This window comes from Sinohyriopsis cumingii, chromosome 2, assembly GCF_028554795.1.
Source record: "Sinohyriopsis cumingii isolate HCF-2022 chromosome 2, ASM2855479v2, whole genome shotgun sequence".
NCBI classification, from domain to species: domain Eukaryota; kingdom Metazoa; phylum Mollusca; class Bivalvia; order Unionida; family Unionidae; genus Sinohyriopsis; species Sinohyriopsis cumingii.
Genome location: NC_142962.1, coordinates 133,403,381 through 133,419,165, shown reverse-complemented (window position 1 = coordinate 133,419,165; position 15,785 = coordinate 133,403,381). Strand labels below are relative to the sequence as shown.

The following is a 15,785-nucleotide window of genomic DNA, read 5'->3' as shown; positions in this document are numbered from 1 at the left end:
CATACTACACTTATATATATTTTTTCTAAGGATATTCTACATGATTAGTCATACTACACTTATATATATTTTTTCTAAGGATATTCTACATGATTAGTCATACTACACTTATATATATTTTTTCTAAGGATATTCTACATGATTAGTCATAATACACTTATATATTTTTCTTCTAAGGATATTCTACATGATTAGTCATAATACACATTAAATTGTTTTTCTTCTAAAGATATTCTACATGATTAGTCATAATATACATTCTATATTTTTTTTGTCTTAGGGTATTCTACACAGTCACAATACACATTCTGCATTTTGTTTCTAAGGATATTCTACATGATTTGTCATTATACACTTATATATATATTTTTTTTCCTTAAATATATTCTACATGATTAGTCAGTACACACTTATATATATATTTCTTTTTCGTAAAGATATTCTACATGATTAGTCATAATACACTTTTATATTTTTTTTGTAAGGATATTCTACATGATTAGTCATAATGCACTTATATGTATATTTTTTTGTAAGGATATTCTACATGATTAGTCATAATACACTTTTATATATTCTTTCTAAGGATATTCTACATGATTAGTCATAATACACATTAAATTATTTTTCTTCTAAGGATATTCTACATGATTAGTCATAATACACATTCTGTAATTTGTTTCCTATGATATTCTGTATGATCAGTGATGATATTCAATATTTTGTATGCATACTAGATGGCTGAGGTAATATAAGAAAGAATCTCTTTGTTGTCTACATGTTGTAAAATAATTTGTGTTCTAAATTACTTTTTCCTGTTGGCTAACAATGTAAATGGAACAATACTGGCATTGAATCCCATTCAGCTTTTTCCTAAGCATTTATTGATATTCAGAACATAATAAATCTAGCACAAAGAAAAAAATTGATCTCTCTACAAGTCAAAAACCTTGCTTGCTTTTTACATGAAAATGCATTGGGTGACTTTGTTAAGAGATCATGTTTTTTTCTTATTGTCAGCAATGATACTCTTGTTCAGTTTTCTTTGATTATGCACACTGATTACAGTGCTTAATTGTTTTTCTTCCTTTTCAGTGACAGTGTTAATTTTATATCACATTATTAATTATAGCACTCTAGACTCCCTTTTGCAGGTTATTATTGAGCTTGTCATGGTGAAAGCTTAATGTAGCCATGATAACTTTGGAGTCTATGTGCATGTCCATCCATCTGTCCACTCCATCCATTCATCTTTATTTATATCATTCCAGTCCACACCCTACCGCTTCGGTGGCCTAGTGGTTAGAGCATCCGCCTTGGATGCAGGATGTCACGGGTTTGAACCCCACCTGAGTCATACGAAAGACTTATTAAAATATGGTACTAACAGCTACCTCGCTTGGTGCTCAGCATAAAGAGGTTAGTGTTAGGACTCAGGTCGGCCTGGTGTTTGGATAATGTGACTGATACATGTCTGCGGCATGATGCACCAGGTTTTAAGACATCACTAGAAACTGCCTCACTGCAGACATCATAGCGATATGACTGAAAAATTGTTAAAGCTATGTTAAAAATCAAAATCACACAGACATATCCCCAGTCCACACCCTCGATTTTTGCCTCATTTAAGGCTTTTTAGATAATAAGCTGAATCTTGAAGATGTTTAGTCTTCTAGGTAAATAAAAGGAGTTTTGTTTGGCAAAACTTTGGAGTCTTTTGTTTTCAAGGTAAATAAAAGTAGTTTTGTTTGGCAAATCTTTGGAGTCTTTTGTTTTCTAGGTAAATAAAAGGAGTTTTGTTTGGCAAATCTTTGGAGTCTTTTGTTTTCTAGGTAAATAAAAGGAGTTTTGTTTGGCAAATCTTTGGAGTCTTTTGTTTTCTTTAGAACCAAAGTGTCATCAGATGCAGTGAAACTATCCTAAAAAAGTATTTTCATAGCAATTTTGCTTCCTTAGAGAGGTGGTCAGTTTAGAGAGGTTTGATTTAAGCTAGAATTGTTCGTTTGGGATTTATGCTAGTCAAACATGTTCAGTTGGGATTGATATATATATATGTTCAGTCTCAGGAGGATAGTTTGTACTAGACTTATTCAGACAGGATTTATACTACACTTGTTTAGTTGGGATACACTTGATCAGTTGGGATTGATATTAAACTTGTTCAGTTGGGATTTATACTACACTTGTTCAGTTGGGATTGATGCATTTTATGACCAGTCACACATTAGGTTGGTGTATAATAGACTTGTCCAGATCGGATTGATGTGCATGATCAGTCACATGATGATGCTGATTTGTCAAGGGGCTGTTTTAGGAAAGTTTCATTGTAAAAAAAGTTTAACTCTGAGTAATCTTTGATAAATTGTTCCCACTGTGGTACATTTTTTGGGGTGATAGTGGACAGATACACAGGTTTAACTTTAAATGACCTAGGGTTTTAATGTACAGATAGGTTTTTGTTCAATATATTTACATTTAAAAATTATGCTGGACTGCATGTTTTTGCAATTTACTCATGTTGTTGTTGTTGTTCTAGGGTTTAACGCCATTTTTCAGCACAAGATAGGCTATACATGGTGGCCAGTATAACTGGTGGAGGAAGAAGCCTGGAAAACCCAGGGAAGAACCACCGACCCACTAGAAGCTACTGGCAGGCTTTCCCACATACCCACGCTAGCTGAGCCTTGGACTCGAACCCACGCAGACAGAGGTGAGATGGCAGTGATCCGGAACGGTTAGCGCTTTAGACCACTCGGCCACTCGGGGCCCCCCAATTTACTCATGAACATTTTGTTTCTAATAATGGTATAATTGTTGTTTGCCAAAATGATGGTTCTAGACCCCATCTCCATGCACAGCATAAAATACCTGAATGAGAATCACTGTATAATGTACTTCCTTATAAGGTGACCTCATATAATACAAGTCAATTTAATGTCACCCCTAACATGAGGGACCAGTGTACTATGTATAATATAACTCGGTATAAATTTATCTCACTTGTAATTCAGATTACTTTATGGCACACTAAACAGCATTGTAGTGGGGGACCACTGTATTATGTGTAATGTACCATTGGTACTTAGATATGGCTACCTCACCTATATTATTATATGCATTCTTGGCACACCTAAACAACATTAGGTGGCACCCAGTGGTGGCAGTGTGATCCAATACACACTGCTGTACAGATCACTAACACATCTTACCTCCATCTGTGTGAGTTTGAGTCTGGACTTGGCCAACGTGGATATGTGAGAAAGCTTATCACTAGCCTCCCATGGGTTCTTCTTGGTGTTTTCCTTTGTTCTTCTTCCACCAAATATGCTGACTTCCATATATAATCTATCATGTACTGAAAATGGCATTAAAGTAAAACCAAACTTAACAGTATTATAATGAAGGGCTGTCATACTCTGAATTCACTTTATTTGTGGGGTACCAATTTTGTTATTATTCAGGGGTATTGATTTGCACAGATTTTGTGGTTGCTACAAATTATACATTTCAAGACCCAACAAAATATAATTAAAAAAACAAAAGGACTCCTGTCATTCAGAAGGAGGACTGCAAAGTTTAAGTACTGAAAATTCTTTTGCAGATTCATCAACATTAATATTGAAGCTATGAAACTGATGAATTCAATATAATTATGGAATCACCATCTATACTTGCTTATAAGACAAGGACAAATGCAAACTGCACACACTTAGATCTGCAAGCTTGTAATGCACTTGCAGATGTGAGTCTGTGTGGTTTGATGGCAGTCATCAGTAGAACCAACAACACAGACCATAATCTGCAGGCGCATTATGCTATGCCAGATCAGGATCTTTGTTGTTTGCAGTTTGACTCAACTTACAAGTGAGTACCTATGGTATTTGATATAACTATTGATGTGCGTATTAGTGTTTAATGGCACTTGAGTAAAAAAATGGGTATTTGGTGCCAATAAAATGTAATTAAAATACATTGTACATTTACAGTCTGTTTGTATGTTTACATTTTATTTAAGGTTTCTGGTGTATTTTCTCTAATTATTTGCTTTTTTCCTTTTCCTTTCCATGTTGAAATATCCAGAAGGTAGTGTTACATATTTTCAGACATATTTGGTAGGGTTTTGTTTCCCAGTCACGTATGTTGCAGGGGCGGATTTAGAGGAGAGTATGCATAGGTGGCGGTGAATGAACCTTACTCTTTGTAATAGTGTTGAATTTTTCAATGTTAAAAACAGAAAAATATGGTGGCCATTTTAAGCAGAACAAACAATCCCTTTTAAACTCCAACCCATTTTAAAAGACATCCTGGATCCACCCATGTTGTGATTATGGGTGACAGTTATCATAACAGAGTGCAGTGACTGTGTCTGAGTTTTCTTAGTAGTGACCTGTTCGTTTTTAATTGCAGGTAGTATGAAGTGCATATAAATGCATATGAAACAGTCTCACTTGTAACATGTTACACATATACAGTTAACCAGACCATACACTGACATTACCTGCTGTATGCTAACTGCATAATTCACTGAAATTACCTGACACATGGTAACTGTACTATACACTGAAATTATCTGCCATATGGTAACTACATTATATACTGAAATTAACCATCATTTGTAAACTACAGTTAATACTTTACACTGAAATTAACCTACTATAAGTTAACTACACTAATCACTAAAATTACCTGTCAAACGGTGACTACACTACACACATGGGAACTACACTAAACAAAAACTACCTGTCATATGATAACTACATTATACTCTGAAATTACCTGCTAAATGTTAACTAAGCTATACATTAAAATTATCTGCCATATGGTGACTTCATCATACACTAACTAACATTACCTGCCATATAATAAAATTACATATACCATAAGCCTGTTACTTTTCTATATACACACAAGTTTATTATCATAATTCTGATTGTCTCAGTGGTCATAAACAGTTTTGATGCATCACTGATTAAAATTATATCCTTGCCAATGAGGATGTGAGGGGATAGCATTTTGCCAATTTATTTGTGTCCATTTTTTTTGGTGCTAATTTGTTTATTATACCTTCATATTTCTTGGACCTTTTTTCATGTACACTGAAAATTTACAAGCAGATGCATGTCATGAAGAGTAACTCAGCTATATAAAAACTTGGTCACTGTGACATACTTTCATGCTTCAGTGACTTTGTATTTTCAGCTTTTATGCTCATTACACCCTCAATATCATGGACCCAATATCATCTACACTCAGGACAAATATATATATATATATATATATATATATATATATATATATATATATATATATATATATATATATATATATATATATATATATATATCAAGCCATCTCTTAGAATTTAACTTAATAATATCAAAGCTTTTTAATGTTGAATTAACTTTCAAATTTTCAACATATCTGTTCAGTACGACTTCTGTTATTTGGGACCATGCACACATGAAATTTGTTATGTGGATACCACTCAAGTAGAGTAGCTTGGCCTTACCAAAACCAAATTAGTGTGACCCAAATATTATGTTGTGGTGACCTCAGTATTTTCAGCTGTTTATTACATAAAAATTTGCAAGTGGTGTGTCATGATAGACTACTCTGTTTTGGTAGATAATAAATACCTATCATGGACTGAACATATCAAACATATCAGTAAATAAGTTAATTCAAGTTTATGGCTTCTCAGTAGGATAAGACATTTTCTCCCTGAAAGGCACAGCAAACTATTTTATAACAGTTACATACAACCCTATTTAGACCACTGGAATACAGTTACTGGGTAATTCAAATGATAAAAACATAGCAAAGCTGGCACATCTTCAGAAAAGAGCATTTTTGGGCTAATATCAATCCAGAAAGAAAGCAAGGAAAATTTATCTGGTAAGCTAAAAATATTACCTATAAAAGACTGCATCTGGTTGGGAAAATCCAAATTAATGTACAGGATATCTCATAATAGTGCTCCTGAATATTTACAATCACTATTCCAGTATAGGCTACCTGGTAATACTCCCCACCTGTGATCCATGTCTACCAAACAGTATAAAATTCCCAAACCAAGTAAGGACTTATTTAAAAAAAGTTTCTATTACTCTGGAACTTTTCTCTGGAATAGTATTCCAGTTGAGATTAGAAATGCCAACTGTTTCCTACTTCCAAACCCAATTTATCCAGTGGCTTAATGCAGAGACGCAGTTAAAATAAATAAATAAATTTCCTTTGTATGAGATGCCTCAAGGTAGATTAGTTCTTTACCTAATTGTGTTACCCTCTTTAAATAAAGTTATTATTATTATTATTATTATTATTACTATTATTATTATTATTACATATTCAATATCTTAGACCCTATTTCACCAACACAGATCTTTTATGGCCAAATTTTCATGCTTGAGTGACTTATTATAATTTTTATTTACTCAATATATTACACCCTGAATATCTTGAACCCTATTTCACTTGCACTTACAAAAATTGATATATGGATGCAGCTGAAGGAGAGTAACTCATCCATGGCAAATGTATGTCACCTTGTTGCAGTTGTAAGACTGAGTGACTCTAATAATTTCCATGATAACAGTCAATGTATTGTCAGCTACTGATAACGTCCTCCTATTGCTGAAGAGAATTGTGCTATAATGAGTAAACATATTGTTTTAATTTTTACAGTATTGTCAGGATTTTGCTGTGTCTTAACATTAATTTTTACAGTATTGTCATGATTTTGCTGTGCTTTACATTAATTTTTACAGTATTGTCATGATTTTGCTGTGTCTTAACATTAATATTACAGTATTGTCATGATTTTGTTGTGTCTTAACATTAATTTTTACAGTATTGTCATGATTTTGCTGTGTCTTAACATTAATTTTTACAGTATTGTCATGATTTTGCTGTGTCTTAACATTACTTTTTACAGTATTGTCATGATTTTGCTGTCTTGACATTAGTGTTACAGTATTGTCATGATTTTGCTGTGTCTTAACATTAATTTTACAGTATTGTCATGATTGTACTGCAGCTTAACATTAATTTTACAGTATTGTCATGATTTTGTTGTGTCTTAACATTAATGTTACAGTATTGTCATGATTTTGCTGTGTCTTAACATTAATTTTACAGTATTGTCATGATTGTACTGCAGCTTAACATTAATTTTACAGTATTGTCATGATTTTGCTGTGTCTTAACATTAGTGTTACAGTATTGTGATGATTTTGCTGTGTCTTAACATTAGTGTTACAGTATTGTCATGATTTTGCTGTTTCTTAACATTAGTGTTACAGTATTGTCATGATTTTGCTGTGTCTTAACATTAATGTTACAGTATTGTCATGATTTTGCTGTCTTAACATTAATGTTACAGTATTGTCATGATTCTACTGCTGCAGCTTACCATTAAGTTACAGTATTGTCATGATTTGGCTGTGTCTTAACATTAGTATTACAGTATTGTCATGATTTTGCTGTGTCATAATTGGACAGTGTCATAACATTGTTCATCATTTATTTCTTTTTCATCTATGATGGTTTTGTCTATTTTGTGATAGAAAAGGAAAAGCAGATTGCTGTTACCTGTAAGTTTATAGAACGATTTTTTTTTATTGAACACCATGCATCTAATGAAGAGCCTAGCCTTTAATTGCACCATGCCGATATAAAAAGTGTCCAATCCATTAAATACATACACACAATTAAATTTTGTATGTCCAATTATATTATCTCCAGTTATGCATAATTTATTTAGCCATAAGTAGTTGTTTTTGTCAGACAAGTCTTCATAAATATAGATCTATACACTTTTAGGGTTATACTGCCATATATTATTGCTTCTAACAGAAACATTTCAGATGCATTTATTTTTCTATTTACCAGAATATTTTACACAAATTTCACCTTAGTTTTTATTCACAAAACTTGGATATTTTAATAATTGATATTAGAACAACAATTAGAATAATGGAGCTCAACTATGTAGTTAGCAAAATTTTCCTATATTTAAAGTAAGAATTTATTTCAACTGTATGCAGATCAAGGTTTTGAATTTAGGGTAATTTCACATGTAGACGTTACACTTGGAATTTTAGGATTCTGTATGAGCACTGTACTATTTCTTCACATTGGTGAAAGGAGCTCCCACTCACTGATGGATATTGTGGTTTCCACTACCACTGTCCATCATTCTATCCTTGTACACTTTTTTAGTGCTTTATGTTTTCAATACTATTCTAAGTATCAGTGAACTTGCCTTTGTGTTCTTCTAATATAAATGTTATGAATCTTGTCTAATATTTCAGCATTTCTCCTGATACAGTCAGGAAGATAGAATAAACTAAATTGGTCAAAACTTGTGGGAGGATGGGGTCATCATTAGGTATAACTTTAACATTACATGCCACAAGCTGTTTCCAGCAAATGGCAGAAAGTACTATGCAGTGCATGTGATAAATCTGATGTGAAATGAATACTGGTTTAAAATTCTGTTCATTATGTAATGTATAGGATTTGACATCAATCAATGATGTTGCTGATCTGGATATATGTATATAATGTTTTGGGTTTGGGGGAGCAAGATCTGTACTTAATAATGAGGTAATCTTGTTGATGATTGGTTGAGCTTCTTATCAATTGAGATACCGAATTTATGACCCAAGTATAATCAGACTTGTTAAATAGGCTAATATCAAGATGTTGGATGGTTTTCATCATAATCGAGACATACGTGTATGCATATATTTATGAGGTGGTCATGCATCTGATATCCAGATATTTTGTACCACTCGAGAGACTGTATTTTTCATGGGATTTTGATCAGAGTTGGTAAACAGGTCTATCACATTTTGGTTAAGCAAATTATGAGTAACATTCTTGCATATTATTTGATGTAACTTTGCAGCCGATTGGTTGTGTATGTTAACAATCTAACTTCGCAGCCGATTGGTTGTGTATGTCAACAATCTTGCAACTATATTTCTGATGACAGTTTTATCACACTTATTTAATAGTCATATATTGTCAGATGTTGGATGAGTTTTATTTAGAGAATGATCAGTGCATATTAATGAGGTAACCTTTTATCTGATTGGCTGATCTTGTCATCTGTCAGGAGAATCATTTCCACCTTGAGTTTGCTCCACTATCAGCATATATTATTATTGTCATAGGCAGGTGAGATCAGTACATACTTATGAAATACCATGCATCGGATTGGCTGAGTTTGTTACTTCTGTTGAAATAAAGACTATATTTATTATCCAGTTTCTATAAAACTCAGTGAATGGATTTATGTAATCAAGACTTTGAATGAATTCAGTGATGATCAAGAAACTTCATATTTATTATGCCATTATCTTTAGAACAAATTTGTATCGTTATACATGTATATTAAAATAGGTACAATCAATATTACAGTGACTAGCTTAGTTAAATGGTCAACTTTCAAGTTTTTAAAACCAGGTGAGTGATATCAGGCTCACTTGGGCCTCTTTTTATAACAAGATATAAAGGCCTTAATTCAGGTGAAAGTTATGTGATAAATGTTTATTAAGTTCTCAGAGCTATCACTCAAACAAAATTTGTTATTTAAAAAAAAATATAATACCACATTATACTTGTGTACAACAGGTCAGCAGACAACATAAATCCTGATCTGCCAGCACATAATGTGCCAGCAAATCAGGTTCTTTGTTGTTTGTTCTAGTTATTATGCCTAACAAACTGCACACACGCAGATCTGCCATCACAATATGTGTTGACAGATCTGGGTTTATGCAGTTGGATCCAACTTTATGGAATACATATAGTACAAGTATTTGGTTGATAACATGCCTTGAAAAGCATCGATAGTAAATATATGCGTTCTATTTTTGTTCTTGTTATGCAGTCAAACCTCCTTATCAGTCACCCACATTAAGTATTCATCTGGTTTCAGCGGCCATTCCCAGTTACCCTTCATGAAATGTCTACAATAAAAATTACGTATTGAATAGTCATCTGCTTTCCATAATCATCAACCTAACTTTAGTTTCTTACTGAACAAACTGGTCACTAGAGCATATAAACTGTGCAAATGAAACGTTTGCTTTCCCAAGAAAAGCATTTTTAGGTAAAAACATGACATGGATTGATGTGCAAACATGCCTCAGTTTACTTATTTAAATTTCTAATCTATCCATTATTTTAAGAATGTAAATAAAGCCACAGTATTGATTAGAAATTTATTGTTGGGATAAATACTCAAGGTAAATCACCATTCATATAGCCTCTATGTCCCCTTTTTGGGTGGGGGAGGGATGCACTGAGGACCATGCTAAATGTATTCATCTGGTAAGATTAATCAAAAACTTAACACAGGATTTGCTTTAGTTTATCAGATTTGACCTGTTGAGCAACATCTATCAGCATTCACTGCATGATAATAGTTTGTGGATACAGATTTGGATAAGGTCTTTCTACATATTGTTTTATGACCTAGTGGTTAGAGCATCTGCCTCGGAAGCAGGAGGTCATGGGTTCGAACCTCGGCTGAGTCATACCGAAGACTTACAAAAATGGTACTAACAGTTGTCTTGCTAGGTGCTCAGCATTAAGACGTTAGTGTTAGGACTGGTCGGCCTGGTGTCAGGATAATGTGACCTGGTGGGACATCATGCTACATGTCTGCGGCATGATGCCCCGGTGCTAGACATCACCATAAACTGCCACACTGCAGACATCATAGCAATATGACTGAAAAATTGTTAAAGCTACGTTAAAAATCCTCATCACACACACACACACACACACACACACACATATTGTTTATAATGTGGAATATCAAAATCACCTTTCAAACACTGCTTTTTCTATTGGATATGTAGGTTTTAATTATTTAAGTAAAAACAAACAAACAGAAAACCCAGCTGAATTTGTATAATAGTATGGAAACATTTGCATAAATCTGTATGTACAAAATGCATTGTAATCCAAATAAAATGAACATGTAATCACAATGTACACATCTAGCTGATGTTCATTAAATATCTATGCCTGTTTGAGATGAAAATGTTAACAGGCATTTAATTGTCAAGTTACTCTTTTTAATCCAAGAAAAGATAATTGACAAACATTACAGTCCTTGGTCTCTTACGTCTGAGAGAGTTAACCCAGCTGCAATATACAAGTAACTGGGCTGGATACATATATATATTAAGCACCTGTGTAATACATGAATAAAAGACAGGCTGAAAGCTGGAAGAAATCAGTTAATGAAACCTATTTCCACCAGAATTTATTAGTTATTAATGGTAACTTTATTTTATGAATTCTTTAAATAAAAAACTATGCTAATTTCCTGAAATGCTACTTACAATAAAATGTGCAATACAATAATAATAATAATAATAATAATAATAATAATAATAATAATAATAATAATAATATTCAGTCCATGGTATTTATTCAGAAAATATGATTGAAAGGTGAACATACATTCAGAGATCACCTCTGTACCAAATCCATTTTGGCATTTTCCATGGGTGACTGCTATTGACATGTTTGACTGTATATTGATGTCTTATTTATCAGACTCATACAATCAGCCAGGTACAACCTAATTTGCATACAAAGGGTTTGACATGAACACTCACTTAACAATTTAGGCATTCCACAATGTAGACTTTTGTCCAAAATGAATTTCAGCCTTCGGTGAACTGCCTTATTGAGAATTCTTGATTTATGACTGTTTTGTCATGTGAGATTTACCTGACAATTTTTTTTCTGGGTTTTGGACTATTCAGAGATTCATTCAATACCCAACTGTTTTGTCTTTTGAATCATGCAAGTCCTATAATCAGATCCTAATACTGTCCCGAGTACTGTTACATGCAATACAGAGTAATGTTACATGCAAAACAGAGTAATGTTACATGCAAAACAGAGTACTGTTACACGAAACCATTGCAATAGACATTAACATTTTCGATTTTGGTATTAAATTCCCTCTAGGGATTCATGCCCTTGGGTAATTTAATATATGTACTTCCCAGTTCAGTTATTAATTTGGGACATTGTAAACAGATGGAACTGGACATTTTTTAAAATGTTTGTAGCCTTATGTTAATTGGATTATAGTGTTCAATATGTTGTGGGCTTGATTCCCACCATCACATCAGCGAAGATCACTGTTTTGTGTCCTTGGGCAAAACTCTTCACTCTGCTTGCCCTGGCACAATATGTTTTTAAAAAAAAGAAAAAAGAAACAGTTATAATAACTGAACATTTTAAAGCACTTATCATCATACTAGGGGATGCAACTCTGTTTTCTACTTGGTCTCTGACTTTATGTAGGAGTGATTGGATTGTTTGATTGTATACTCTCCTTTAGACATTTTTCTGAAAAAAAAACTTCTTGTTGTTGTTTTGAATTAACAGTAATAAAAAGTGTATTCTGTGTTTTTACAAATATTTTTAATATTTTGCTTCTTTGTTGTACAAAATATACATACAATGGTTTTCAGTCCCATTGAATAACACATCCAGAAAACAGTACTTATTGTTAGATGGCAGTGTATTTATGAAATATTTTTCATGAAGACTTTAATATTGAGTAGATACAAATACATTTTTTTCATCCTGTATGTTAAGTAAGTGTGTGGTACTATCAAATAAAAAGCACATTACTGTTTAGTGCTGAAAAGCTTTAATTGATGCAGTTTCTTGGGGAGGTCCCCAATTTAGATGTCCATGGCTACTCAGGTTGCCTTCAGGTTCCAGTGCTTTTAGTAAAAAAAATTGTATCTAAAAATTATATATGCAGTTGCCAAAAGAATTGTTTAAAAGGTCTGTGAATATAATTTTCTGTTTGAGTAGCCCAATACCTACATGTGCATTATTGGGTATATAGAAAAAAAACATACACGTCCACATAGAACCTCCACACTTGCCACACGTAACTCTACAGCTGTTAATGTCAAACCCTCAAGCAACACATGCTTGTAGCGAGAAGTTAGTAGAACTTCATCACAAATCACAAGAAGGTAACAAAAACAAAGTAGATCACAATGCAAAGGAATTATTAGTTAATTTACAAATTATTACATTTATTTGCACATTTTATGTAAACATTTTTCTCTCTTTGTAGATTTACATGTTAATATTTGCTATTTACATTTAACTTCATTGTCCTTGTTTCTTTTGTTGTCAATTTTCTTTAGTATAAAAAAACATTTAAAACCTTTGTACATTTGCTTCCTGCACTATATTTATAAACAGTGTAAAAGATGATATACTACTATTAAATTATAGCAAATATATTTAATATTATTTTCCATATTTGATCATCTATATTTTGCTTTTCTCTTTCTTTAGTTTAAGAGAACTGATTCCATATTTTAGATTTTGGCATATTTTAGACATTTTTAGAATTATTTTAGAACATTTGCACTATATTCATACCAGAACTGTCTGTAACATGCTTGTCTTTAACACAATTTAATCCTCGGCTTAGTGACTCTTTAAAGGTGATATCTTTTTATAATACTGAAGACCTTCAGAGGCATTAAGAAAGCATCATTTTTAGCCAGTTTTCATAGGTGTTAAAATTCTTTTTTTTTAAAGCAGACATTTTAGAAAGGCAACCATCAAGGATTGGTTCCAGAAACATTTATGAAGACTTAAGATTTATAAAAGAAATCAGGCTAATAGGAAAAAAATAATATAGACTAACAGGAATAAAAGAAAAGAAGGTAAAAAGAACAGTGAATACAGCGTAAAAAAATAAGAAAAGAATGCAGTGTAAAAGAAAAAAAAGGAATGCTTGTATAATGGTAAATTCCAACATTTTCTTTGTGAAGAAGAGTTAAGAATATTCAGATACAATAATTTTAAAAAGAACTTTAGAATATTTGTTTATTATTCTTTGCCTAATCTAAGTTTTATATTAACATTATAGGATGGTGATGATTCTTAATTGAATATTACCATATTGGCATTTGTCATGTTAAGAATAAATAGTCTAAAATTTATAATTTTGCTGTAATTTGCAATGCATGTTTGATGTTTCCTTCACTAATTTCATATTTTCTTATTGTAGTTTGTAAATAAAACAGTTACCAGGTCAATAAGGTCAAGTGACCTTATGGAATAGTCACTCATCATCTATTGTGAGTCATGCATCCATCAACAGTTGCTATTTAAATTCTTCTCTGAAACCACTGGACCAACATTGACCAGATTTGGAAGAGAACATCCTAGAACAAAGAGCTTTTAAATCAACACTAATGATGCCAATCTGCCATAAAATATGGCCACCATTACTAACATAAAAGCCCTTTAAATGACTTTTTGTAAACAACATCACAATCTGGCAGAAGCTTACTGTCTTTGGCTCTGAAGCATCCTGGTATGAAGGGCTTTCAAATTTGTACACACGAGGCTGTCACTCTGAACCACCCTCATTTATTGCTGCCATTACTAAAATGGAAAAGCCTTTAAACACATTTATAATGATCAACAGAATTTGATTATTCAGCATCCTGGCACAAAGGGCTTTCAGGCTTGTACCAGTGATAGAAATCTACCATCAAATATGTCCACCATTGCAAAAAATAGAAACCTTTAGAACAACTTTTCAAAAAATGCTCCACATAATTTGATCCAGTGTGACAGAATGACAGAATGCATCCTCGCACGAGGTCTTTAATGCTTATGCAAATGATACTGATCTGCATTATATATATATATATATATATATATATATATATATATATATATATATATATATATATATATATATATATATATATATATATATATATATATATATATGCCATTATCTAAAACAAGAAAAATGTTTCATTCACTTTTTCTCAAGAACTACTCAACAGAATTTGACCAAATTGGACAGAGAGCATCTGGGCAAAAGGGCCATCAGTTATTTGCAAAAACTGCTGATCTGCCTTAAAAACTGGCAGCTGTTGCAAAAATTAGAAAAATGTTTAAATGACTATAATTCTCAGAAATTATTCTACAGAATTGGCAGCTTTAACAGAAAGTATGGAACAAATGATGTGGATCAAAATATGGATGAAAGATATATAATATAAATAAACCTTAAAATAATTGTTTTTATAAGATATGTAATCAACAGCATAGGAGTAAATTTCAGGTGAAAGCAATTTACTGATTCAGTTTTGTTGGCCAGCTGCTCTTGCATTTGTTTGTTAGGCAGCTGTCAGCCAGGTGAGTGATTTTAGGTCCATTTGGGCCTCTTGGTAGTTTTCAGCTTTCTGTAGAGTCATACTTGAATTAAAAACTGGTTTTTCCTAAATGTTTAGTGTAAATGAAGCATACATACAGGATTTACCCAGTTTCACCTTAAGTTATATTTTGTTTAAATTAGATGACAACTAACATTTTTTCTGTATTTTTATATATTTACTAGATTGATACAATGCGAAAGCAAACAGATCTTCATAGCAGGTCTGATGTACAGACTACACAGCTAAGAGGGCAGGTGGAGACCAGGTATGGTTGGTTGTACACAAACACATACACACACACATGCACACACACACGCATGCACACACACACACCATTTCAAAATTAAAAGAGTTTAATGAAGTCTTTAGGTCTCTCATTATTATTGAAGTTTCAAAAGAACATGAGATAGACATGAAGGGAGAAGTTTCTGATATTAATATACTGTGATTCCTCACTTTATGGTACCATTATATAGATACTGTTTGCCCTTTGATAATGTTTGATTCCATTATGGTTTTGTGGGTAAAGTT

General features: G+C 32.4%; 1 protein-coding gene across 8 annotated transcripts in view; it reads left to right on the top strand.

Moving 5' to 3' along the window:
* LOC149805869 (coiled-coil domain-containing protein 154-like) overlaps positions 1–15,785 on the top strand; it is a 170,542-nt gene that overhangs the window by 48,862 nt on the left and 105,895 nt on the right. For 6 of the 8 annotated variants that reach the window (XM_089950597.1, XM_089950595.1, XM_089950591.1 and 3 more), the window contains 2 exons: positions 7,566–7,592; positions 15,437–15,519. In XM_089950597.1, the coding sequence (XP_089806723.1) occupies positions 7,566–7,592; positions 15,437–15,519 (110 nt within the window). The remainder of the gene's footprint in view (positions 1–7,565; positions 7,593–15,436; positions 15,520–15,785) is intronic. The other 2 variants (XM_089950593.1, XM_089950594.1) reach the window with 1 other exon arrangement.